A 24,859-nucleotide genomic window follows, 5' to 3' on the forward strand; every position below is an offset into this window, starting at 1 on the left:
GGAGGGAACTAGAGGTAGCCAGGTGGAGGGAGCTGAAGGGAAAGTGAGCCAGGTGGAGGAAGCCGGGTGCAGAGAGTGGGGCAGAGGGAGCCGGGCAGAGGGAGCTGGAGGGAGCCGGGTGGAGGGTGCCGGGTGCAGAGAGTGGGGCAGAGGGAGCTGGGCAGAGGGAGCTGGAGGGAGCCAGGTGGAGGGAGCCGGGTGCAGAGAGTGGGGCAGAGGGAGCTGGAGGGAGCCAGGCAGAGGGAGCCGGGTGCAGAGAGTGGGGCAGAGGGAGCTGGAGGGAGCCGGGCGGAGGGAGCTGGAGGGAGCCGGGCGGAGGGAGCCGGGTGCAGAGAGTGGGGCAGAGGGAGCCGGGCAGAGGGAGCTGGAGGGAGCCAGGTGGAGGGAGCCGGGTGCAGAGAGTGGGGCAGAGGGAGCTGGAGGGAGCCGGGCGGAGGGAGCCGGGTGTAGAGAGTGGGGCAGAGGGAGCTGGAGGGAGCCAGGCGGAGGGTGCCGGGTGCAGAGAGTGGGGCAGAGGGAGCTGGAGGGAGCCGGGCAGAGGGAGCCGTGTGCAGAGAGTGGGGCAGAGGGAGCCGGGTGCAGAGAGTGGGGCGGAGGGAGCCGGTCAGAGGGAGCCGGGTGCAGAGAGTGGGGCAGAGGGAGCCAGGTAGAGGGAGCCAGGTGCAGAGAGTGGGGCAGAGGGAGCCAGGTAGAGGGAGCCAGGTGCAGAGAGTGGGGCAGAGGGAGCCGGAGGGAGCCAGGCGGAGGGAGCTGGGTGCAGAGAGTGGGGCAGAGGGAGCCGGGCAGAGGGAGCCGGAGAGAGCCGGGCGCAGAGAGTGGGGCAGAAGGAGCCGGGCAGAGGGAGCCGGGTGCAGAGAGTGGGGCGGAGGGAGCTGGAGGGAGCCGGGCAGAGGGAGCCGGGTGCAGAGAGTGGGGCGGAGGGAGCCGGGTGCAGAGAGTGGGGCGGAGGGAGCCGGGCGGAGGGAGCTGGAGGGAGCTGGGCGGAGGGAGCCGGGTGCAGAGAGTGGGGCAGAGGGAGCTGGAGGGAGCCGGGCAGAGGGAGCCGGGTGCAGAGAGTGGGGCGGAGGGAGCCGGGTGCAGAGAGTGGGGCGGAGGGAGCCGGGCGGAGGGAGCTGGAGGGAGCCGGGCGGAGGGAGCCGGGTGCAGAGAGTGGGGCAGAGGGAGCTGGAGGGAGCCGGGCAGAGGGAGCCGGGTGCAGAGAGTGGGGCAGAGGGAGCCGGGTGCAGAGAGTGGGGCGGAGGGAGCCGGGCAGAGGGAGCCGGGTGCAGAGAGTGGGGCAGAGGGAGCCAGGTAGAGGGAGCCAGGTGCAGAGAGTGGGGCAGAGGGAGCTGGAGGGAGCCGGGCAGAGGGAGCCGGGTGCAGAGAGTGGGGCAGAGGGAGCTGGAGGGAGCCAGGCGGAGGGTGCCGGGTGCAGAGAGTGGGGCAGAGGGAGCTGGAGGGAGCCGGGCAGAGGGAGCCGTGTGCAGAGAGTGGGGCAGAGGGAGCCGGGTACAGAGAGTGGGGCGGAGGGAGCCGGGCAGAGGGAGCCGGGTGCAGAGAGTGGGGCAGAGGGAGCCAGGTAGAGGGAGCCAGGTGCAGAGAGTGGGGCAGAGGGAGCCAGGTAGAGGGAGCCGGAGGGAGCCAGGCGGAGGGAGCTGGGTGCAGAGAGTGGGGCAGAGGGAGCCGGGCAGAGGGAGCCGGAGGGAGCCGGGCGCAGAGAGTGGGGCAGAGGGAGCCGGGCAGAGGGAGCTGGAGGGAGCCAGGCGGAGGGAGCCGGGTGCAGAGAGTGGGGCAGAGGGAGCCGGGCAGAGGGAGCTGGAGGGAGCCAGGCGGAGGGAGCCGGGTGCAGAGAGTGGGGCAGAGGGAGCCAGAGGGAGCCAGGCGGAGGGAGCCGGGTGCAGAGAGTGGGGCAGAGGGAGCCGGGTGCAGAGAGTGGGGCGGAGGGAGCCGGGTGGAGGGAGCCGGGTGCAGAGAGTGGGGCGGAGGGAGCTGGAGGGAGCCGGGCGGAGGGAGCCGGGTGCAGAGAGTGGGGCGGAGGGAGCTGGAGGGAGCCGGGCGGAGGGAGCCGGGTGCAGAGAGTGGGGCAGAGGGAGCTGGAGGGAGCCGGGCGGAGGGAGCCGGGTGCAGAGAGTGGGGCAGAGGGAGCTGGAGGGAGCCGGACGGAGGGAGCCGGGTGCAGAGAGTGGGGCAGAGGGAGCCGGAGGGAGCCAGGCGGAGGGAGCCGGCGTAGGGAGAGGCAGAAATCCAGGGGGAGAAAGGGAAGCTGGCGAGTTTTAGCCGCTGGATACTCTGGAGGGACACGGTGAACTCGCCTTGGTGGCTCGGGGGCAGGGCTGGCGCCGGTCTCCGCTCTCGCGGCCGCTGCTGCACGGCGCTGGGCCATGACCCGGCCTGGCAGTGGCTCTCAGGCTCACGCTCTCGCCCGCCTGCCTGCCAGGATGTGGACAACATCTACCACAGCCAAGACTGCCGGGAGTTCAACCTGCTGGACTTCACGCACCTGGAGAGCAGGTGAGTCGCTGCTGAGTCCCGTGGGCGAACGCGCGGCCCCTCGCTCCGTGCTGCAGAGCGGCGTTTCCCTCGGACGCGGCTGTACTGCGAGGCTGCCTCATTCCCCAGACCTGCTCCCCACGCTCCCTAGGACGCCGCCTGCCCAATGCCCCGCGCACCCCACCCTGGGCTTGCTGCGTCTCGGTTCCCTCGGACACGCGCTGGCCCTCCAGGCCTGGCTCAGTCGCGTGAACGGGCAGGGGTGCCTCTGCCAACACGCCTGGTCCATGTAAAGCTGCAACGTGACTAACTGGTTACTGACTTGAAAAAGCTGGGCCCAGAGCGGGGCGCAATTTCCCGGGGGGAGAACTACTAGAGCGGTTTTCGCACGGGCAACTCTCACAGGGGCGTCCGCACGCGGAGAAAGAGCCGCACGTTCCCGGCACAAAGGGCGGGGCTCGCTTCCAGTCGGTTTCGAAACGGCTCATTCTGAAAGGCGGCGCGTCCGCCAAACTGGGAACCAACGCGCTATTCCGAGCCGCCCTCCCCCCCGCAGCAAGGCCAAATAGCGCCCGTTACGCGGGGGGATATTTCGAACTAGGGGGCGGCCCGTGGAGGCCGGGGTAGCTCTCTCGGGACGCCGGCTGCGCAGTGTGGCGTCCCCCAGGGCTGGCCAGGGAGCGCAGCCTGGCCGGGCTTGTTTTACCAGGCGTCGGGCTCGGAGGCTTGGTGCCCGGGTGTGTGGCAGCCTGGCTGGGCCGGCGGCGCTCTGCCGGCCAGGCTGGTTTGGCCGAAACAGGCCCCTTGGAGCCTTTTCCCACCAAGGACGCTCAGTTAAGGAGGCAGGCAGCAAGCCCCAGGCTGGGCCTGCGTCTCTCCAGGCCCAGGGTGGCCGTGGGCACGTGGCCAGCCTGGCTGCGCACTAGGCAGTGGTGCTGCGCTGGCCAAAGCGGCACGGCCCCGGGCGCCATGACGGCTCTCGCCGCTTGCCAGGGCACTCTTTGTACCAGCGCCCCTGGGGTTGCACTGGGCCAGCTCGCTGGGGAACAAGCTGCTCCCGGAGCAGGCCGGACTCTCCGGGGCAGGCCAGGCCGCAGAGACCCGGGACCAAATGCCCGGCTGCCCGAGGGAGCGGCCGGTCCTCCCTGGGTCCGTCTGTGCTGCTGCGCTGGAGAGGACGGCCAAGCCCCGCTCACGCTCCCCGCGGGCCACCCTGCGAGGCCAGGCCTCAAGGGGAAGCCCCGCTGTGCCAGCGCAGCCTCCGCAGGCGGGTCCCGGGCGCTGAGACGAGCCCTGCTTGGCCCGTCTGGGAGTTTTCCTGCCTGCTGGGCGTCCCGGTCGGTCGGTGCCCGCAGCTCCTCTGGGCTCAGCGCCGGGGCCCGCTGGGACACTGGGGCCTGGCTCTCCCTGCCCCGTGGCTGCCAGCCCGGAGCTGTGGTGGGGGAGCCCGGCCGTGGCGCAGCGGTCGCCAGGCGCTGGCCAGTCCCGCCCCCGTGGCTGTGAGCTGGCGCCTGTGCAGCGGCGTGTGAGTGGCCGACCGGTTCGCTGCTGTGCCCCTGCAGAGACGTGGCCCTGAGCATCGCGGCGCTCTCCTTCAACCTGTGGTTCACCAGGCTCTACTCCAAGGACTTCAGGCTGGTGAGTGGCCAGCGCCCCGCCGGGCTGCTCCGGAGCCACGCTCCCGGAGGGGGGCCGCCGCCCTCACGCCTGTCCTCTCTCTAGAACCCGGAGATCTCCGAGCAGCTGCTCTACATGCTGGGCAAATCGGCCTCGCTGGAGGAGCTGGTGCTGGAGAACGGCGGGCTGAAGTGGTAAGGGCACGGCGGCGCGGTCTGTCGCTTTGCGCCCATCCGGCAGCCACTCGCGCCCGGTGGTCACAGCCGAGAGGCCGGCCCGGCGCAGAGTCGGTGCCCAGGTGGCTCACTCGCTGAAAGGGCGTCGGGGCCCTTGGAGGGTGAATTGAAAGGGAGACCCGTCGCCACCGGGCAGTGGGAATCGGCACAGCCAGCTGCTGCGCAGCGATTCTCCGGGGCACGTGAGCAGCCTGGGGCGAGTGATGGAGGAGGGGCCGTCCCACGCTGGAAGGCTGCGGGCTGGAGCTGGGTCCCGGCTCCCTCAGAGCGCTGGCTCCTGCCGGACGTGCCCGCGCACAGCCTGGGAGGCAGACGTCTGTGGGATTTGCAGTGCCTGCCTCTGGCACCCCCTCGCCCCGACGCCCGGGCGGGGCAGCACACACGGCCCCGCTGACGGGGGCTGGAGAAGGGCAGCAGCAGGCTGGGAGCGCTGGGCTCAGCTGGGCGGAGGGTCAGAGCCAGGCCCTGTGGCCGCATGGGGAGCGCTGGGAGCGCTGGGCTGGGCTGGGCGGAGGGTCAGAGCTGGGCCCTGTGGCCGCATGGGGAGCGCTGGGAGCGCTGGGCTGGGCTGGGCTGGGCGGAGGGTCAGAGCCGGGCCCTGTGGCCGCGTGGGGAGCGCTGGGCTGGGCTGGGCGGAGGGTCAGGGCCGGGCCCTGTGGCCGCGTGGGGAGCGCTGGGCTGGGCTGGGCTGGGAGCGCTGGGCTGGGCTGGGCTGGGCTGGGCTGGGCGGAGGGTCAGAGCCGGGCCCTGTGGCCGTGTGGGGAGCGCTGGGCTGGGCTGGGCTGGGCTGGGCTGGGCTGGGCTGGGCTGGGCGGAGGGTCAGAGCCGGGCCCTGTGGCCGTGTGGGGAGCGCTGGGCTGGGCTGGGCTGGGAGCGCTGGGCTGGGCTGGGCTGGGAGCGCTGGGCTGGGCTGGGCTGGGCTGGGCAGAGGGTCAGAGCCGGGCCCTGTGGCCGTGTGGGGAGCGCTGGGCTGGGCTGGGAGCGCTGGGTGTGTTGTCAAGTGGAATCCGTCCTTGCAGGGAGTTTGCCCAGAGGATGGCCCAGGTGCTGAGCGGGCACCCGGACTCGGCTCTCAGCGCCATCAGCCTGGCGGGCAACCCGCTGGAGGACAGAGGTACCCCGCGCTCCCATCCCCACAGACACGGCCCCTTGCAGAGCCACCACAGCATCCCCGCTGCCCGGAGCGTGTGCAGGGCGTGTGGCCACCCCCTCCGGCCCCTCTGGCCCCTGCCCGGCTTCCCGGAGCGTGTGCAGGGCGTGTGGCCGCCCCCTCCGGCCCCTCTGGCCCCTGCCCGGCTTCCCGGAGCGTGTGCAGGGCGTGTGGCCGCCCCCTCCGGCCCCTCTGGCCCCTGCCCGGCTTCCCGGAGCGTGTGCAGGGCGTGTGGCCGCCCCCTCCGGCCCCTCTGGCCCCTGCCCGGCTTCCCGGAGCGTGTGCAGGGCGTGTGGCCGCCCCCTCCGGCCCCTCTGGCCCCTGCCCGGCTTCCCGGAGCGTGTGGCCCCCCCTCCGGCCCCTCTGGCCCCTGCCCGGCTGCCCGGAGCGTGTGCAGGGCGTGTGGCCGCCCCCTCCGGCCCCTCTGGCCCCTGCCCGGCTGCCCGGAGCGTGTGCAGGGCGTGTGGCCCCCCCTCCGGCCCCTCTGGCCCCTGCCCGGCTTCCCGGAGCGTGTGCAGGGCGTGTGGCCCCCCCTCCGGCCCCTCTGGCCCCTGCCCGGCTTCCCGGAGCGTGTGCAGGGCGTGTGGCCGCCCCCTCCGGCCCCTCTGGCCCCTGCCCGGCTTCCCGGAGCGTGTGCAGGGCGTGTGGCCGCCCCCTCCGGCCCCTCTGGCCCCTGCCCGGCTGCCCGGAGCATGTGCAGGGCGTGTGGCCGCCCCCTCCGGCCCCTCTGGCCCCTGCCCGGCTTCCCGGAGCGTGTGCAGGGCGTGTGGCCCCCCCTCCGGCCCCTCTGGCCCCTGCCCGGCTGCCCGGAGCGTGTGCAGGGCGTGTGGCCCCCCCTCCGGCCCCTCTGGCCCCTGCCCGGCTTCCCGGAGCGTGTGCAGGGCGTGTGGCCACCCCTCCGGCCCCTCTGGCCCCTGCCCGGCTTCCCGGAGCGTGTGCAGGGCGTGTGGCCCCCCCTCCGGCCCCTCTGGCCCCTGCCCGGCTTCCCGGAGCGTGTGCAGGGCGTGTGGCCGCCCCCTCCGGCCCCTCTGGCCCCTGCCCGGCTGCCCGGAGCGTGTGCAGGGCGTGTGGCCCCCCTCCGGCCCCTCTGGCCCCTGCCCGGCTTCCCGGAGCGTGTGCAGGGCGTGTGGCCCCCCCTCCGGCCCCTCTGGCCCCTGCCCGGCTTCCCGGAGCGTGTGCAGGGCGTATGGCTGTCTCCCCGGTCCCTCTGGCCCCTGCCCGGCTTCCCGGAGCGTGTGGCCCCCCCTCCGGCCCCTCTGGCCCCTGCCCGGCTTCCCGGAGCGTGTGCAGGGCGTGTGGCCGCCCCCTCCGGCCCCTCTGGCCCCTGCCCGGCTGCCCGGAGCGTGTGCAGGGCGTGTGGCCGCCCCCTCCGGCCCCTCTGGCCCCTGCCCGGCTGCCCGGAGCATGTGCAGGGCGTGTGGCCGCCCCCTCCGGCCCCTCTGGCCCCTGCCCGGCTTCCCGGAGCGTGTGCAGGGCGTGTGGCTGCCCCCTCCGGCCCCTCTGGCCCCTGCCCGGCTTCCCGGAGCATGTGCAGGGCGTGTGGCTGCCCCCTCCGGCCCCTCTGGCCCCTGCCCGGCTTCCCGGAGCGTGTGCAGGGCGTGTGGCCCCCCCTCCGGCCCCTCTGGCCCCTGCCCGGCTTCCCGGAGCGTGTGCAGGGCGTGTGGCCACCCCCTCCGGCCCCTCTGGCCCCTGCCCGGCTGCCCGGAGCGTGTGCAGGGCGTGTGGCTGTCTCCCCGGTCCCTCTGGCCCCTGCCCGGCTTCCCGGAGCGTGTGGCCCCCCCTCCGGCCCCTCTGGCCCCTGCCCGGCTTCCCGGAGCGTGTGCAGGGCGTGTGGCCGCCCCCTCCGGCCCCTCTGGCCCCTGCCCGGCTGCCCGGAGCGTGTGCAGGGCGTGTGGCCGCCCCCTCCGGCCCCTCTGGCCCCTGCCCGGCTTCCCGGAGCGTGTGCAGGGCGTGTGGCTGTCTCCCCGGTCCCTCTGGCCCCTGCCCGGAGCATGTGCAGGGCGTGTGGCCGCCCCCTCCGGCCCCTCTGGCCCCTGCCCGGCTTCCCGGAGCGTGTGCAGGGCGTGTGGCTGCCCCCTCCGGCCCCTCTGGCCCCTGCCCGGCTTCCCGGAGCGTGTGCAGGGCGTGTGGCCGCCCCCTCCGGCCCCTCTGGCCCCTGCCCGGCTGCCCGGAGCGTGTGCAGGGCGTGTGGCCACCCCCTCCGGCCCCTCTGGCCCCTGCCCGGCTTCCCGGAGCGTGTGGCCCCCCCTCCGGCCCCTCTGGCCCCTGCCCGGCTGCCCGGAGCATGTGCAGGGCGTGTGGCCGCCCCCTCCGGCCCCTCTGGCCCCTGCCCGGCTTCCCGGAGCGTGTGCAGGGCGTGTGGCTGCCCCCTCCGGCCCCTCTGGCCCCTGCCCGGCTGCCCGGAGCGTGTGCAGGGCGTGTGGCTGCCCCCTCCGGCCCCTCTGGCCCCTGCCCGGCTTCCCGGAGCGTGTGCAGGGCGTGTGGCTGCCCCCTCCGGCCCCTCTGGCCCCTGCCCGGCTTCCCGGAGCGTGTGCAGGGCGTGTGGCTGCCCCCTCCGGCTCCTCTGGCCCCTGCCCGGCTTCCCGGAGCGTGTGCAGGGCGTGTGGCTGCCCCCTCCGGCCCCTCTGGCCCCTGCCCGGCTTCCCGGAGCGTGTGCAGGGCGTGTGGCTGCCCCCTCCGGCCCCTCTGGCCCCTGCCCGGCTTCCCGGAGTGTGTGCAGGGCGTGTGGCCGCCCCCTCCGACCCCTCTGGCCCCTGCCCGGCTTCCCGGAGCGTGTGCAGGGCGTGTGGCCGCCCCCTCCGGCCCCTCTGGCCCCTGCCCGGCTTCCCGGAGCGTGTGCAGGGCGTGTGGCCACCCCCTCCGGCCCCTCTGGCCCCTGCCCGGCTTCCCGGAGCGTGTGGCCCCCCCTCCGGCCCCTCTGGCCCCTGCCCGGCTTCCCGGAGCGTGTGCAGGGCGTGTGGCTGCCCCCTCCGGCCCCTCTGGCCCCTGCCCGGCTTCCCGGAGCGTGTGCAGGGCGTGTGGCTGCCCCCTCCGGCTCCTCTGGCCCCTGCCCGGCTTCCCGGAGCGTGTGCAGGGCGTGTGGCCGCCCCCTCCGGCCCCTCTGGCCCCTGCCCGGCTTCCCGGAGTGTGTGCAGGGCGTGTGGCCGCCCCCTCCGACCCCTCTGGCCCCTGCCCGGCTGCCCGGAGCATGTGCAGGGCGTGTGGCTGTCTCCCCGGTCCCTCTGGCCCCTGCCCGGAGCATGTGCAGGGCGTGTGGCTGTCTCCCCGGTCCCTCTGGCCCCTGCCCGGAGCGTGTGCAGGGCGTGTGGCTGCCCCCCCGGTCCCTCTGGCCCCTGCCCGGCTGCCCGGAGCATGTGCAGGGCGTGTGGCCGCCCCCTCCGACCCCTCTGGCCCCTGCCCGGCTGCCCAGAGGCCAGTTGGAGCCGGCTGGCTATATGAGACACGCCCTGCCCTGCCCGATCCAGCCATGCTCCCCAGCGGCAGGCGGGGGTGCACGGTCACGCACAGGCGCTAGGCCGGGCGCGCTCCGTGTGCACGAGCCCAGGGCCTCACCGAGAGCAGGCGGGACACAAGTGAGAGTTGCACGTGCCCCCGGCCACCACCTGTCTGCTCCCGGGGCGGGTTAGGGCCCCGGCTGTGTGATCCCGCAGGGCTCGGAGCTGTGCGGGGGTCTCGGCTGGCTCCCCAGCCCTGTTTGCTGCTGGAGGCTGCGTCCCTGGCGCAGGGTGGGGAGCCCCTCGCAGGCTCCATATGACACCTCTGAGCTGCCCCTGGAGTGCATGACAGTGATGGATCCCTGGGGGGTCTGGGCCCCCCAGCATGTCCCTCACTCTCCTGGCCCGGGCCCCGTCTGCTCAGGGCGAATGGCTCAAACTCAGGGCTCCTTACAGCCCCTGACTGGGGACCTTCCAAACAGGCCACACACCAGTCGCACCGGGCGCTCCAGCTGCCGATCTGGCCAGCCAGAAGCCTCATGAGCAAAACCCCTGACACCCCAGCTCTCCCTGTGCCCCAAACAGCCCCGGGCCTAGCACAGGTGAGGGGTTCTAGAACCCGATCTCACCTTCCCCGAACTGGTCCTCTCAGTCCCAAGAAACCAGCCACGGATCCCCGGTCAATTTACGCTCTGGATCTTACCCACAATCACGCTGGGCCAATCCTTTAGCATCGAACATCTCCAGGTTTATTACTAAGAGAAAGAAAAGCCTGAGAGTGAGGTGGTTAAAGGATCCTACGTTACATGCAGCGAATCTCCCAGTTCTCTATGCAGGCGCGCAGCAGAGATGTTACAGCTGCTGGCTTAAAAATCTCTGGTGCACATCCTACGCCAGGACAGGTCCATGGTTCTTTCTGGCTCGTGGTTCCCTGCAAGGCTGCCTCTGAGATCAAGAGCTGAGCTGAAGACCAGGTGGAGGGAGCCACATGGCGCTTAAATCCCTCCCCTGGCATCTTCCAAGCTGCACATGGTCAGAGCAGGTCACATGGTCAGATGACCTGTCCCTGTGTCCCAGGCTGGCAGCCCTTCAGCCCTGAGGTGCGCACTGGCACCGAGCGCCTCATTGTCCCCTCGCCAATTAGCACAGCCGCTGGCTGAGCATGCCTGGCCCAGTGCTCAGCCTCAGAGAAGTTCCCAGCCTCCCTACGCGTACACACTTCCATCACACACAGGCGCTGGACAGGTACATGACTAGCACACGCACAGTCGGTAGAACAGCAGCTTTCGTGTGCCACCTCACGTGGCCCCTTTGCACCAACTTTTGGGGCACCCCCTGTGGGTGCAGCGTGACGTGGCTGCTCCCCTTGAACTCCAGTAACGTGACGGTGTGGCACCCCGAGAGGCCAGGGAGGGCACGTGTGGGTCGCCCTGCAGCCTGGGGAGCCCGGTGCCGCGGGCCTGGGGTCGTTGGCTGAGCGTGCCGGAGCCGGGTCGGCCGGGGGGTGTCCCCTGACAGCTGCCTGCTCTCAGGCCCCTCCGCTCTCTCCGCAGGGATGGCTGCTCTCAGCCAGCACCTCGAGCGCCGCGCCAGGGGCCTGCGCAGCCTGACCCTCTCCAGGACCTCGCTGACTGCCAAAGGTGCCTGTGGGGGCAGGGCCGGCGACCCTCCACGCGGCCTGGGCAGCCTCAGGTGGAGCCAGGGGGCGGTGGCTGCCCTGGGCCGCGTTCCCGCCCTGTGGCCCATGCCCCGTGGAGCAGCGCCCTCCGCGCTCCCCTTGCCAGGGGCCAGGCCCGCAGCCCTGTGGGGAGCGACTGCCCTCTCTCCGGAGCCAGCTGCGGGCCGGCGCCCGTCCAGGGGCCCTTTGCCGAGTCGGGCAGCCCGGGGGCCCTGCTGGGGGCTCCGCCCATGGCGGGGGGGCTGGTTCTCAGGGTCCTGGGGGCTCCGCCCATGGCAGGGGGGAGGGGGGCTGGTTCTCAGGGTCCTGGGGGCCCTGCTGGGGGCTCTGCCCATGGCGGGGGGGCTGGTACTCAGGGTCCCGGGGGCTCCGCCCATGGCGGGGGGGGCTGGTTCTCAGGGTCCCGGGGGCTCTGCCCATGACGGGGGGGCTGGTTCTCAGAGTCCCGGGGGCTCTGCCCATGGCGTGAGGGGGGCTGGTTCTCAGGGTCCCGGGGGCTCTGCCCATGGCGCGAGGGGGACTGGTTCTCAGGGTCCCGGGGACTCCGCTCATGGCGGGGGGGCTGGTTCTCAGGGTCCCGGGGGCTCTGCCCATGGCGGGGGGGCTGGTTCTCAGGGTCCCGGGGACTCTGCCCATGGCGGGGGGGCTGGTTCTCAGGATCCCGGGGGCTCTGCCCATGGCGCGAGGGGGGCTGGTTCTCAGGGTCCCGGGGACTCCGCCCATGGCAGGGGGAGGGGGGCTGGTTCTCAGGGTCCCGGGGGCTCCGCCCATGGCGGGGGGGCTGGTTCTCAGGGTCCCGGGGGCTCTGCCCATGGCGCGAGGGGGGCTGGTTCTCAGGGTCCCGGGGGCTCTGCCCATGGCGCGAGGGGGGCTGGTTCTCAGGGTCCCGGGGGCTCCGCCCATGGCGTGAGGGGGGCTGGTTCTCAGGGTCCCGGGGGCTCCGCCCATGGCGTGAGGGGGGCTGGTTCTCAGGGTCCCGGGGGCTCTGCCCATGGCGTGAGGGGGGCTGGTTCTCAGGGTCCCGGGGGCTCTGCCCATGGCGTGAGGGGGGCTGGTTCTCAGGGTCCCGGGGGCTCCGCCCATGGCGTGAGGGGGGCTGGTTCTCAGGGTCCCGGGGGCTCCGCCCATGGCGGGGGGGCTGGTTCTCAGGGTCCCGGGGGCTCTGCCCATGGCAGGGGGGGCTGGTTCTCAGGGTCCCGGGGGCTCTGCCCATGGCGCGAGGGGGGCTGGTTCTCAGGGTCCCGGGGGCTCCGCCCATGGCGCGAGGGGGGCTGGTTCTCAGGGTCCCGGGGACTCTGCCCATGGCGCGAGGGGGGCTGGTTCTCAGGGTCCCGGGGGCTCCGCCCATGGCGCGAGGGGGGCTGGTTCTCAGGGTCCCGGGGACTCTGCCCATGGCAGGGGGGAGGGGGGCTGGTTCTCAGGGTCCTGGGGGCTCCGCCCATGGCGGGGGGGAGGGGGGCTGGTTCTCAGGGTCCCGGGGGCTCTGCCCATGGCGGGGGGGCTGGTTCTCAGGGTCCCGGGGGCTCTGCCCATGGCGGGGGGGCTGGATCTCAGGGTCCCGGGGACTCTGCCCATGGCAGGGGGGAGGGGGGCTGGTTCTCAGGGTCCCGGGGACTCTGCCCATGGCAGGGGGGAGGGGGGCTGGTTCTCAGGGTCCTGGGGGCTCCGCCCATGGCGGGGGGGAGGGGGGCTGGTTCTCAGGGTCCCGGGGGCTCTGCCCATGGCGGGGGGGCTGGTTCTCAGGGTCCCGGGGGCTCCGCCCATGGCGGGGGGGAGGGGGGCTGGTTCTCAGGGTCCCGGGGGCTCTGCCCATGGCGGGGGGGCTGGTTCTCAGGGTCCCGGGGGCTCTGCCCATGGCGGGGGGGCTGGTTCTCAGGGTCCCGGGGGCTCTGCCCATGGCGGGGGGGAGGGGGGCTGGTTCTCAGGGTCCCGGGGGCTCCGCCCATGGCGGGGGGGCTGGTTCTCAGGGTCCCGGGGGCTCCGCCCATGGCGTGGGGGCTGGTTCTCAGGGTCCCGGGGGCTCTGCCCATGGCGGGGGGGCTGGTTCTCAGGGTCCCGGGGGCTCTGCCCATGGCGGGGGGGGCTGGTTCTCAGGGTCCCGGGGGCTCTGCCCATGGCGGGGGGGCTGGTTCTCAGGGTCCCGGGGGCTCTGCCCATGGCGGGGGGGGCTGGTTCTCAGGGTCCCGGGGGCTCTGCCCATGGCGGGGGGGAGGGGGGCTGGTTCTCAGGGTCCCGGGGGCTCCGCCCGTGGCGGGGGGGCTGGTTCTCAGGGTCCCGGGGGCTCCGCCCATGGCGGGGGGGCTGGTTCTCTGGGTCCCGGGGGCTCCGCCCATGGCGGGGGGGCTGGTTCTCAGGGTCCCGGGGGCTCCGCCCATGGCAGGGGGGAGGGGGGCTGGTTCTCAGGGTCCCGGGGGCTCCGCCCACGGCGGGGGGGCTGGTTCTCAGGGTCCCGGGGGCTCCGCCCATGGCGGGGGGGCTGGTTCTCAGGGTCCCAGGGGCTCCGCCCATGGCAGGGGGGAGGGGGGCTGGTTCTCAGGGTCCCGGGGGCTCCGCCCATGGCGGGGGGGCTGGTTCTCAGGGTCCCGGGGGCTCCGCCCATGGCGGGGGGGCTGGTTCTCAGGGTCCCGGGGCGACGGTCTCTGCTGGGCGCCTGCTCTGGGTGCCCCGCGCTCACCGGCTTCTCCTCCCTCCCTTCGGGCAGGCGCGAGCGCTTTGTGCCAGGCCCTCGCGGCCAATGGAGCCTTCAGCACCTCGCTGCAGCGCCTGGACCTCTCCGGGAACCCTGGGGCCCTGGCCGCGGACGATGCCGGCGTACGTCTCCAGCGCTCCACCAGCCGGAGCAGCGTGGCTCGACCTGGGGCAGCGTGGACAGGGAGCCGAGCCGCCTCCCAGGCTCCGGGGCGGGCCTGCTGCACCCGCCTGGGTCCCTGCCGTGCCGGGTCCCCGCGCTAGCGAGAGGGCAGCTGGCACAGGGCCCTGCCTCCCGAGCCGCTGGCTGGGGACTCTCTGGACTTTGTGGCATTTTCCGGAGGCTCCGGGGTTTAGGGCAGAAGATTTCGGCCCATCTGCTGGGCCTGTTGTTGGGGTTCGGGCAGGTTTTTCGGGTGTCCTGCTTTGGGGCTCTTGCTGACCCCACGTGCCCCGCTGCAGCCTGGGCTTCCGGTGTCTCTGAAACCCCAGGCTGGCCGAGCAGGCGGCTCCATTTCAGCTTCCCGAAGCCCAGGGCAAGGGGCTGAGGAGGGGCCCATGGGAAAGGGCGTCTGGGCTGCCCCTCTCCTGGGCTGAACGCCAGCCCCGCGAAGCCGGAGGAGGAGTCTGTCTGCCCGGTCCGGGCAGGTGTGTCCTGGGGCGGCCTTCCAGCAGCCTTTCCCCTGAGCCCCACGTCCCCCCACAGAGCCTGCTCAGCTTCCTCAGCCGGGCGAACGCCGTGTCTCACCTCAGCCTGGCCGGCACTGACTGCGCCGTGGATGCAGTAAGTAGCCTCGGTAGCCGGCTCCCACGTCCTTCCCCCTCGCCAGGTGCCCGCTGGCAAACCCGAGCCCCGTGGCGGCGGATCCCGCCCCCCAGGCAGAGGCGAGGGGCCGGTGGGAAGACCTGGGCACTGGCTCCGGCATCACCGAGCCGGAAGGAGGGAACGCAGCAGTTTGGGCCTCAGTCCTGCTCTGGCGCCCAGGGTGGGAGCAGCCTTGGCCCCGAGCGCCCGACCTTCCGCACAGCCGCTGGTGGAGCTCCGGGATCGCCCCTGCGCCGCAGCGAGGCTTTCCAGGAGCCTGGGGACCGCGCTCCCCCGACGTGGTCTCCCGTGGCAAGCGGCAGGGGTCTGTGCATCCGGGGCGCTCGCGGTGGTACCCAAACGGCCAGCCCCCTCTTTCCCCCTGGTGGACGGCAGGGGAGCTGCAGCGCCGGACAACGCAGCGGGCTAGTGACACAGGAAGGCCACTAACCTGGGACGTGGGCAACCTGGCTCCACTCCCTCTCCTGCCACAGCCTTCCCCTCGCCCTGCGCCGCTCGTCCCCCGGCTCAGGGGCCACCGCCTGCCCTGCCTCACGGCGCCGAGGAGTGGGGGCACCGGACCCCCCCAGCCAGACCCGGCTCTTGGCTACGGGAACCAGGCACAGCCAGCACAGCCCAGCCTGGGGAGAGGGGGCCCCAGGGCCCGGGCCCCATCCTGCTCCAAGCCCCCCTCCCCACGAGGAAACCCCAGCAACCGGCCCCAGCCTGCAGACAGCCCCACCCCCTTGGTCTACCTTGCTGGGCCAAAGGTGTCACCTGGTCACCCCTCCCAGGACACACCCCTCCCACATCACAGAGCCTTTGCCTAGTGATGGGCTGCATGAGTCACTCAAATTCCCACCTAGACGAGACCAGTGTCCGGGGAAACTGAGGCACACACCTGGGGTACTACAGGGCAGCCAAAATCACATGCAGCATAACAAAGCCAACAGCGTGAGGCAAACCCCCCTGCGTCACACGGGTGCTCAGTTGCCATGGTGATGGGGCCATATACAGAGACCGCACAGGGCCAGGCCCCGCCGTCAGGGCAAGGTCGCCCAGCGCCCCCCGGCTGCCCAGCCCCCGCTACGAGGGGGAGAAAGGGCTGAGGCGGGAGGGGGCAGCCAAGGGGCAGCGGTAGCCAGGCGGCCCTGCCTGGGGACGAGGGGCAAAGGAAGCCCTGCGACGGGAGCGTGGCCAGGGTGGGGGAGCGGCCCCCACTGCACATGCTGCTTGTGCTCCCAGAGCCACGGTGGGGAGCTCCGGCCGTCCCACGTGTGGGCTGGCTCGAGCGGGGGAGGGGGCCGTGGCCCGGGGAGCCTGCAGGTCTCGGAGGCTTCTGATTTCCACGTCCAGCTCTTTGACGCCTTGGCCCTCGGATGCTGCGCTCACCTGGCCCACCTGGACCTCGCCAGAAACCTCTACTCCCACAGGTGAGCCTCCGCGTCGCCCCAGGAGTTCAGCCTCCCCCTGCCGGCCGCTCCCTCCCGCGCCGGGCCCCTGCCGGCCGCTCCCTCCCGCGCCGGGCCCCTGCCGGCCGCTCCCTCCCCGCCCCGGGCCCCTGCCGCCCGCTCCCTCCCCGCCCCGGGCCCCTGCCGCCCGCTCCCTCCCCGCCCCGGGCCCCTGCCGCCCGCTCCCTCCCCGCCCCGGGCCCCTGCCGCCCGCTCCCTCCCCGCGCCGGGCCCCTGCTGCCCGCTCCCTCCCCGCGCCGGGCCCCTGCCGCCCGCTCCCTCCCCGCGCCGGGCCCCTGCCGCCCGCTCCCTCCCGCGCCTCTTGTCCCCTGCCGCCCGCTCCCTCCCGCCCCGGGCCCCTACCGCTCACTCCCTCCCCTCCCCGGTCCTCTGCCGCCCGCTCCCTCCCGCACCTGTTCTGCAACCCACACCCCGTGCTCCCTCCTGCACCCCAGTCTCCTACTCGGCGCTCCCTCCCACACCAATCCTCCATTCCACACCCCGCACTTCCTCCCACACCCCGGTACCCTGGCTCACGCTCCCTCCCCACCCTGGGCTCCTACCCGACGCTCCCTCCCGCACCCGCCCTGCGTCCCACACCCTGCAGTCCCTCCCTCACCCCAATCTTCTACCCGGTGCGCTCTCCTGCACCAACTCTCCGTCCCTCACCCCATGCTCCCTCCCTCACGCTGGTCCCCTATCAAGTGCTCCCTCCTACACCCCGGTCCCCTACCCGGAGCTCCCTCCTGCACCCACCCTCCATCCCACACCTCCATAGGACTGTGCAGCCCTTGACCGCTTTCTAGAATCTCGCTGTCCTCCTGCCCCCCCGCTCTCGCGTGCCACGCAACGTGCTGTGACTCGAGGGTGGCCCGGAGGCCCCCGGTGCTCCGGAGCGATAGGTGGGACAGGAAGCCGTGCAGACGAGAAGCACGGCTCGTGCGTGGTGGGGCGGGAGGGCATTCTCCATCCCCCAGAGAGGCTGGATTCGCATGGCCGTTCCACGGCTGGATTCGAGGGCCGAGTTCTCTGGGCCGGGCCCCGGCAGCAGCCAGTGCAGCCCAGTCTAGCAGACGCTCCCGGGCGAAGGCCTCGGTGCTCAGGGGCTGCCGGGCCGGGTCCAGTGAGGCGGCAGGCCGGGAGCCGACTCCGCGTCCGTTCCCTTTCAGGAAGGCGAGGGAGGTCCCGCCGTCTGTCAGGCTGTTCTTCAGCAGGGCGGCTGCGCTCCGCTACGTGGGCCTGGCATGCACCAAGCTGCCGCCCGAGGCCGTCAGGTAGGGCGCGGTGTCCGGTGCGTAGGGACGGGCTGGCGAGGGCGTGGCCCCCACACAAGGGCCAGATTCACAAGGGGATGCGCTCCGAGCATCGCGGCGCCCGGCCTGGCCTGGGCGAGCAGCAGAGGTGCCTCTAGAGGGCGCTGCGGAGGGGGCAGCCCCGCCAGTGGGCAGACCAGAGTAGCGCAGGGCCCGGGCAGCTGGGGGAGTCACAGAGGGTTAAACGACCCCGGCTTGCAGCCCAGGGCGCGTGGGCAGCTGGGCCGGCCATAGCAGGCTATCGATCCGTACTATACCTCCCCTGCGGCAGGGAGTTCCGCAGGCTTCCGAGTGCAGGCTCCCCTCGGATCCAGTCATCCCTGGCGGAAGCGGTGCCCAAGGCTCCTGGAGTCACTGGGACGGCTCGGGCACCGTGCTGGCAGAGGCAGGGAGACCCGGGGTGTCTGGGGTGGCTGGTGGGGCCAGGGAGTGAGGTCCAGGCCTGCGTCTCCCCCCAGCTTGGCCGAATGCCTGCGTGCGCCCTGCTCTCTGGCGGGTCGCTGCTGCCAGGAGGGGCGTCCCGCGGGCAAAGCTGGCCCCCTCTGGCCCCAGCCACACCCCTTCCTCTCTGCTTCCTTGCAGGGCCCTGCTGCAGGGGCTGGCGTGTAACAGCCAGATCCGGGACCTGCAACTGGACCTCAGCAGCTGCGAGGTGAGGGCCTGGCAGGGACCGGGAACTCGCCTCCTCCCAGAGCTGAGTGCCGGGGGGTCGGGCAGCGACTGTAGCTCCCCTGGGTGGTGGCAGAAGGCCCAGCTGGGGAGGGCAAACAGAAGCCCCGCCTCCTCTGCCCAAAGCCACACCCCTCCCCTAAGACCACGCCCCTTCAAAAACCTTCCCCCCAGCCAAGCCCCGTCCCATGCCAGCCCTCAAGCCGGATCCTTTCCGGCCTCCCGGGCGGCCCAGCAACGCCAGCCCTGGCCTGCATCCCCTGCCCGTGCCCCCGCCAGAGCCCCAAGGCTGGGCAGTGCCCTGCTGGGGAACGTTAGCCGCGGTCAGCAGCTTTCGCGGCTTCGCTGGTGTGCGGATCTGGACGGGCCGGGGAGCGCCCGGGCAGACCCCAGAGCCGCGCAGCCAGCGGAGCATCCCGGGGAACCCAGAGCCACCTCGCCCCACACTGCCTCGGGCGGTCCCAGGGCTGGCGCCGGGCTAGGGAGCAGCTACTTACTCTGATTACAAATGGGACCCCGTGGCAGGTCCGGCGGCCCTGCGCCCAGCCCCCCTGCCTGTGGGGCCCTGCGCCCAGCCCCCCTGCCTTCTGGGGCCCTGCGCCCAGCCCCCCTGCCTTCTGGGGCCCTGCGCCCAGCCCCCCTGCCTTCTGGGGCCCTGGGCCCAGCCCCCCTGCCTTCTGGGGCCCTGCGCCCAGCCCCCCTGCCTGTGGGGCTCTCCCCAGTGGGTTTCCTGGCACTTCCCCAGTGCCAGCGGCTCGCCCCCAGCACCCGCCGAGGTGAGGGCCCTGGTGCAGTCACATCTGGGTGAATGTCTCAGCTCCGCTGCAGCCACCTTGGGCGCGGCAAGTGGGGTCACCACTGGAAAAGCACCTAAGGGGTTTAGGAGCCCGAAGCCCCCTTGAAAGTCATTGGGGTTTAGGCTCCTAATTGGCTTTTGAAAATGGCTGCCCAGTCGCTTCTAAACAGCTTTTTGGAGAAGTGCCCAGCTCCTCCGAGGCTGCTAGGCGCCTAACTCCCCTGGACGTCATGGGCCCCTAGCCTCAGTTTCCACATCCATAGCAATGCCCCCGCCTCGGGACTGCAGAGCATGCAGGGTTTCCCTGGCTCCGGCCCAGTCTCTGCCGCGGCGCTTGGGTCTGGCCCGGGCTGGACGCAGGTCGCCAGGGTGAGTGTGCGGCGGCCAGCAGGGCTCTGCCTGTGCGGATAGGGCCGCGGGCTGGGAGCGTGGCCGGGCCCTGGCGTGGAACATCAGCCGGCGGCGAGGCTCCAGGTTAGACTGGTTGCCCGAGAGGCTCCATCACCAGGGCACAGAGGGCCCCTCCGCCTCGGGCTGCCCCCTCTCACTTCCGGCTCTGCTCTGCCGTGCAGCTGGGGTCGGCAGGCGCCCAGGTGATCCAAGACCTGATTTCTGATGCCAGTGCAATCAGCACGCTGGACTTAGCCGACAATGGTAGGTGCAGCGTCACCCCGCCCGCTGGGAGGCCCCGGTGCCACCCCGGCCTGCGGCAGTGCTGCGGGGAGACCCCTTCCATGTCCGGCCAGGAGAGAACTGGCCCTGCGGGATGCCGGGGGCTCCGCGTCAGCAACCAGGGACCCCCGTCCCCGGGGCCCTAGGCCAGATCACAGCTCCCCCCCCACGCCCCACAGAGCACAGAGCGTAACGACCAGCCCAGGATTCACCCTCTCGCCCTGCGTCCAGGGCTGGGACTCGGGGTCCAGCACATACCCGCCGAGGGGCTGGCTGAGCCATTGGCCGGCATCCAGCTGGGGTCGTGCCCCTCAGCCCATGACCCGCCCCCTGCAGGCGCTGCCACCAGTGTCCCGCTAGGGGGAGCACGTGGGCGGCTGCCCAGGACAATTCAAATGCTGCCCACAGCCGGCAGCTCTCGTTTCTCCTGGTGGTGCACATCTGCACATGCCGCAGTGCACGGAACAATATGTATTCCGCACGTGGATGGAAACGACTGGAGGGGCCGTTGGGGGGGCCATGTCAAGCTCTGCTCCTGCATGTTGGTGCCAAGCTCCCTGGGGGCGCTGGCAGTCGCCACGTGCCACGTCCTGGCCACGGACGCTCTTTGCTGCTTTTGTGTCGTAGGCTTTGACGCTGACATGGTCACCTTGGTGCTGGCCATTGGCCGAAGCAAATCCATTCGCCACGTCTCCTTAGGGAAGAACTTTAACATCAAATCCAAGTACGTGCCCCGGGGCTCCCCTGCGCCACGGAGGGAGTGGCACTGGCTGGCCAAGCCTGCCAGCGGCCGTGCAGGTGGCCACGTGGCACGTGTGCTCCCGTCGGCCTGAGCTCTCCAAGGCCTGGGACGCTGAGGAGTTGTGGGCCAGCCCCTGCGTGGAGGTGGGACCAGGCCCTCAAGTGACGGGGCCCCTGCCCCCCGGCCAGCTGGGGCCGAATTCCCACCCGTGTGAGCCGGAGGCGGCTGGCTGGCGGGAGGGGGGGCGGGCCCGAGTGACCCCGTGTCTCCTCCACAGGGACAGTCTGGGCGACGCGCTCCACCGGATCGTGCAGCTCACGCAGGACGACGACTGCGTAAGCACTGGCCACAGCGCCGCCCCCCAGCCCTCGGGCGTGCTCAGAGGCAGAGTGGGGCCAGGCTGCTTGTCCCTGGGGCTGGAGGGCCTGAGCCAGGAAGCAATAGCTGGGAGGTCTCCCAGCACGCCCCTCGCTGCGCCCCGCATGGGTGGGACCGGCACAGGTGTCGGGCCGAGGGCCAAGGCCTCTCCGCAGGCACTCAAAAGGCAAATCAAGGCATGGCCAGGCCAGGCTGGGCCAAGCCCACCCCAGGGGGCCCGCAGGGACAGGACTTCTGCGTCCGGTGCCATTTAGGGTCAGAACCCGGGCACCGGGCAACCCCACATGACACCTGGCCACCTGGGGGTCAGCATAGACACTCAGGGTCAGGGGTCAGCGTAGACCTTTGGGGATCAGCGTAGACCCTTGGGGGTCAGCGTAGACGCTTTGGGGTCGGTGTAGACGCTTGGTGGTCAGCGTAGACCCTGGGGGTCGGCGTAGACGCTTGGGGGTCGGTGTAGACCCTGGGGGTCAGCGTAGACGCTTGGGGGTCAGTGCAGACCCTGGGGGTCGGCGTAGATGCTTGGGGGTCAGCGTAGACCCTGGGGGTCGGCGTAGACCCTGGGGGTCGGCGTAGACGCTCGGGGGTCGGTGTAGACGCTCGGGGGTCGGTGTAGACGCTCGGGGGTCGGCGTAGACCCTGGGGGTCGGTGTAGATGCTTGGGGGTCGGCGTAGACGCTTGGGGGTCGGCGTAGATGCTCGGGGGTCGGCGTAGACCCAGGGGGTCGGCGTAGACCCTGGGGGTCGGCGTAGACCCTGGGGGTCGGTGTAGACGCTCGGGGGTCGGTGTAGATGCTCGGGGATCGGCGTAGACCCTGGGGCAGGCCAGACCCCGCCGCACAGGTCTTTGCCATCCACGGGCGGGGCATGCTGCTCCTCAGGGCTGCCTCTCCTGCCCCGGCGGGGTGGGACCCAGGGGCCTGGCACAGCTGGCAGCTGCCCAGCGTTCCTGGGGGTGCTTTCCTCGCCCAGCCTCTTGCTGCTTTTCTGCCTGCCCGGTTCCTTGCCTGGCCCCTCAGCAGAGCGACCGAGCAGTGGGGTCCCCACGCCCGTCTGCGGAGAAGCAGCATGGCTGGTGCCCCTGCACAGCCAGATTAAGTGACTGACCCAGGGTGACACGAGTCAGTGGCGGAGCAGGGAGTCATTACACCATCCTCCCCCCAGCACGGGGACACTGGAATGGGGAAGAGGGCACCAAATTCCTCCCTCCCTGCCCTCCCTCCCCCGTGCTCTGGTCCGAGGGGCATGTCGGCTTTGGGATCCCCGTGCATGGGGAGCGCTGTGCAGGGGCCCTTGCGACCTGCAGGTCTCCAGTTGCTGCCTTCTGCGGCTGCCCCGTGTGGCTCTCGGCTGAGGAGCCTTGGTCTGGCCTGAGCTTTGGCTCCAGCACGTCCTGGCTGCCTGGGGCTCTGCAGGCCATGGCTGGAGCATGGTGCAGGGGCCCTCCGGAGGGCAGAGACCCCCGCTGCCCTTCCACGCCGCTGGCCCAGGACATGCATCTGGGGGGGCGGGTGGCCTGCCCCCCAGGGAACCAGGGGGGTCCTACAGCACCGGGCCCAGCTCATCTCCCCCTCGGCCTTCGTCTTCCAGCCTCTCCAGTCCCTGTCGCTGGCCGAGTCGCGCCTGAAAGTGGGAACCAACGTCCTGCTGAACGCGCTGGGCAGCAACGCCAGCCTCAGCACGCTGGACCTCAGCGGCAACGCCATGGGCGACGCCGGGGCCGCCATGCTGGCCAAAGCCCTGCAGATCAACACCGCCCTCAGGTAGGGAGAGTGTGTGCGTGTGAGAGCGTGTGCAGGCGCATGTGTGTGCGTGTGAGAGCGTGTGCAGGCGCGTGCGTGTGTGTGTGCGCGTGAGAGAGTGTATGCAGGCGCGTGTGTGTGCGCGTGTGTATGCGCGCGTGTGTGTGCGTGTGTGCATGTGAGAGAGTGTGCAGGCGCATGTGTGTGCGCGTGTGTGTGTGTGTGCGTGTGAGAGAGTGTGCAGGCGAATATGTGTGTGTGTGTGTGTGTGCGCGCGTGTATGTGCGCATGAGAGAGTGTGCAGGCGCATGTGTGTGTGTGCGCGTGTGTGTGCACGTGTGAGAGAGAGTGTGTGCGTGTGTGTGTGTGTGTGCGCGTGTGAGAGAGAGTGTGCAGGCGCATGTGTGTGCGTGTGTGTGTGTGCGCGTGTGTGCGTGTGAGAGAGTGTGTGCAGGTGCATGTGTGTGCGCGTGTGTGTGTGCGCGTGTGTGCGTGTGTGAGAGTGTGCAGGTGCATGTGTGTGCGCGCGCGTGTGTGTGTGTGTGCGTGTGTGTGTGTGCACGTGTGTGTGTGTGAGAGAGTGTGTGCAGGTACATGTGTGTGCGTGTGTGTGTGTGTATACGTGAGAGAGCGTGTATGTGTATGTGCACATAGAATCATAGAACCCCAGGGCTGGAAGAGACCTCAGGGGGCATCGAGTCCAGCCCCTGCCCAAGGCAGGACCAATCCCAACTAAATCAACCCAGCCAGGGCTTTGTCGGGCCAGGACTGAAACACCCCTAGGGCTGGAGACTCCACCCCCCCCAGGGAACCCAGCCCAGCGCTTCCCACCCGCCTAGGGAACCCAGCCCAGCGCTTCCCACCCGCCTAGGGAAAGAGTTTTTCCTAATCTCCAACCTGGACCCCCCTCCCTGCCCGCAACCTGAGCCCATTGCTCCTTGTTCTCCCACCTGTCACTACTGGGAACAGCCTCTCTCCATCCTCTTTGGAACCTCCCTTCAGGAAGTTGAAGGCTGCTCTCAAATCCCCCCTCACTCTTCTCTTCTGCAGACTAAACAGACCCAAGTCCCTCAGCCTCTCCTCACAGGCCATGTGCTCCAGACCCCTCAGCATTTTGGTCGCCCTCCGCTGGACCCTCTCCAATGTGCCCACATCCTTTCTGTAATGGGGGGCCCAGAACTGGACACAATACTCCAGATGTGGCCTCACCAAAGCTGAATAAAGGGGAATAATGACATCTCTGGATCTGCTGGCAATGCTCCTCTTAATGAACCTAATATGCCATTCGCCTTCTTGGCTACAAGGGCCCCCTGTTGACTCATCTCCAGCTTCTCACCCACTGTAACCCCCAGGTCCTTTTCTGCAGAACTGCTACTTAGCCAGTCGGTCCCCAGCCTGTAACTATGCTTGGGATTCTTCCGTCCCACGGGCAGGACTCGGCTCTTGTCCTTGTTCAGCCTCATCAGATTTCTTGTGGCCCAACCCTCCAATTTGTCTAAGTCACTCTGGACCCTATCTCTGCCCTCGAGCATATCTACCTCTCCCCCTAGCTTAGTGTCATCTGCAAACTTGCTGAGGGTGCAATCCATCCCCTCATCCAGGTCATTAATGAAGATATTGAACAAAACCGGTCCCAGAACCGAACCTTGGGGCACTCCGCTAGAAACCGACCACCATCCTGACATCGAACCGTTGATCACTACCCGCTGGGTCCGGCCTTCTAGCCTCTTTCTATCCATCTTACCGTCCATTTATCCAATCCACATTCCCTTAACTTGCTGGCAGGAATATTGTGGGAGACGTATCAAAAGCCTTGCAAAAGTCAAGGTATATCACATCCACTGACTTTCCCATGTCCACAGAGTCAGTTACCTCATCACATGTGCATGTGTTGGAGAACGTGTGTGTGTGTGTGTGTGCGTGACCGTGCGTGTGCACATGTGTGTGCATGTTGTGACGGCGCGTTGCGGTTTCCCTGATCCTGCCCCCCCCCCCCATAGCAGCCAGAACAGTCTCCACCAGCTAGTAGAGCAGAGAGGCGTTTATTGATTTTCCAGGATACAGCCCAGCAGAAGTGATGTGGCCACCGGGGGCAGGGCCAGGACGGCTCAGGCCCCTAGGGTTGGGGTCCATCATCCCTAGCCCCCAGCTTAGCCTCTTCTCCCCCTGCTTCCCAGACAGCCCCTGCCTCCCCCCAAGGCCCTGCCCCCAGCCAGGTGCTGGTCTCCGCCCCCCTCCCTTTGTCTCTCCCTGGGAGGCTGAGCCTGGGTGTCGGGGTGAATCCACGTTGGGTGAGTCCATGGGAATCGCCCCTCCCAGCGCAGGGGGACCCTGGTCACAGAGCAGACAGCCCCCCACTGTGCACACGTGTGCTTGTAAGAGAGAGTGTGTGCACAAGTGCACCCATATGAGAGTGGGTGTGTGCGCACACGTGCGACCGTGTGCACTTATGTGAGTGTGCCTGTGTGAGAGTGCACATGCACGTGAGAGTGAGTGCACACGTGTGCTTGTAAGAGAGAGTGAGTGCACACGTGTGCCTTGCGAGGGGCCTGCAGGTGGCGGTTGGGGCTCATTTTCGTGCTCCCCCACCATAGCTAGAGACCGTGTGTTTGTAGTGCAGGGCGGGGCCTCACCCCTTTAACCGGGGTGAGTGAGGTCACCGGTAACCGCGGCCCAGGCCCATTCCTACGTCCGGAGACACGGGGAGCCGGGCCGTTCCGCTCGTGGCAGTCGGGCTGCGGGAGGTGGGTGAGGTGGGCACCCCACTGTGGGGCACCCGCAGCCAAAGGCTCAGCGCGCTGGCTGGGGGCTGGGTTTGTGCAGCGCAGTGCTGCTGGCCTGCCGGAGGGCTCTGATCGCACCCCTCCCCGAGCACGCCCCTCCCCGAGCACGCCCCTCCCCGAGCGCCCCGCCCCGTGTGTGCGCCCCTCCCTGTGCGCCCCGCCCCGTGTGTGCGCCCCTCCCTGTGCGCCCCGCCCCGTGTGTGCGCCCCTCCCCGAGCACGCCCCTCCCCGAGCAC

General features: G+C 70.8%; 1 protein-coding gene across 3 annotated transcripts in view; it reads left to right on the plus strand.

Annotated features, from left to right (window-relative positions):
- Window positions 1-24,859, plus strand: part of CARMIL2 (capping protein regulator and myosin 1 linker 2) — a 79,358-nt gene that overhangs the window by 15,661 nt on the left and 38,838 nt on the right. For all 3 annotated transcript variants that reach the window (XM_075940616.1, XM_075940614.1, XM_075940615.1), the window contains exons 8-21: window positions 2,417-2,490; window positions 4,032-4,107; window positions 4,192-4,280; window positions 5,342-5,436; window positions 10,460-10,546; window positions 13,286-13,395; window positions 13,979-14,056; window positions 15,434-15,510; window positions 16,698-16,802; window positions 17,424-17,493; window positions 18,879-18,960; window positions 19,606-19,702; window positions 19,998-20,055; window positions 21,689-21,861. In XM_075940616.1, coding sequence (XP_075796731.1) covers window positions 2,417-2,490; window positions 4,032-4,107; window positions 4,192-4,280; window positions 5,342-5,436; window positions 10,460-10,546; window positions 13,286-13,395; window positions 13,979-14,056; window positions 15,434-15,510; window positions 16,698-16,802; window positions 17,424-17,493; window positions 18,879-18,960; window positions 19,606-19,702; window positions 19,998-20,055; window positions 21,689-21,861 — 1,271 coding nt within the window. The remainder of the gene's footprint in view (window positions 1-2,416; window positions 2,491-4,031; window positions 4,108-4,191; window positions 4,281-5,341; window positions 5,437-10,459; window positions 10,547-13,285; window positions 13,396-13,978; window positions 14,057-15,433; window positions 15,511-16,697; window positions 16,803-17,423; window positions 17,494-18,878; window positions 18,961-19,605; window positions 19,703-19,997; window positions 20,056-21,688; window positions 21,862-24,859) is intronic.

The sequence above is a fragment of the Pelodiscus sinensis genome, chromosome 12 (assembly GCF_049634645.1).
Source record: "Pelodiscus sinensis isolate JC-2024 chromosome 12, ASM4963464v1, whole genome shotgun sequence".
Lineage (NCBI taxonomy): Eukaryota > Metazoa > Chordata > Testudines > Trionychidae > Pelodiscus > Pelodiscus sinensis.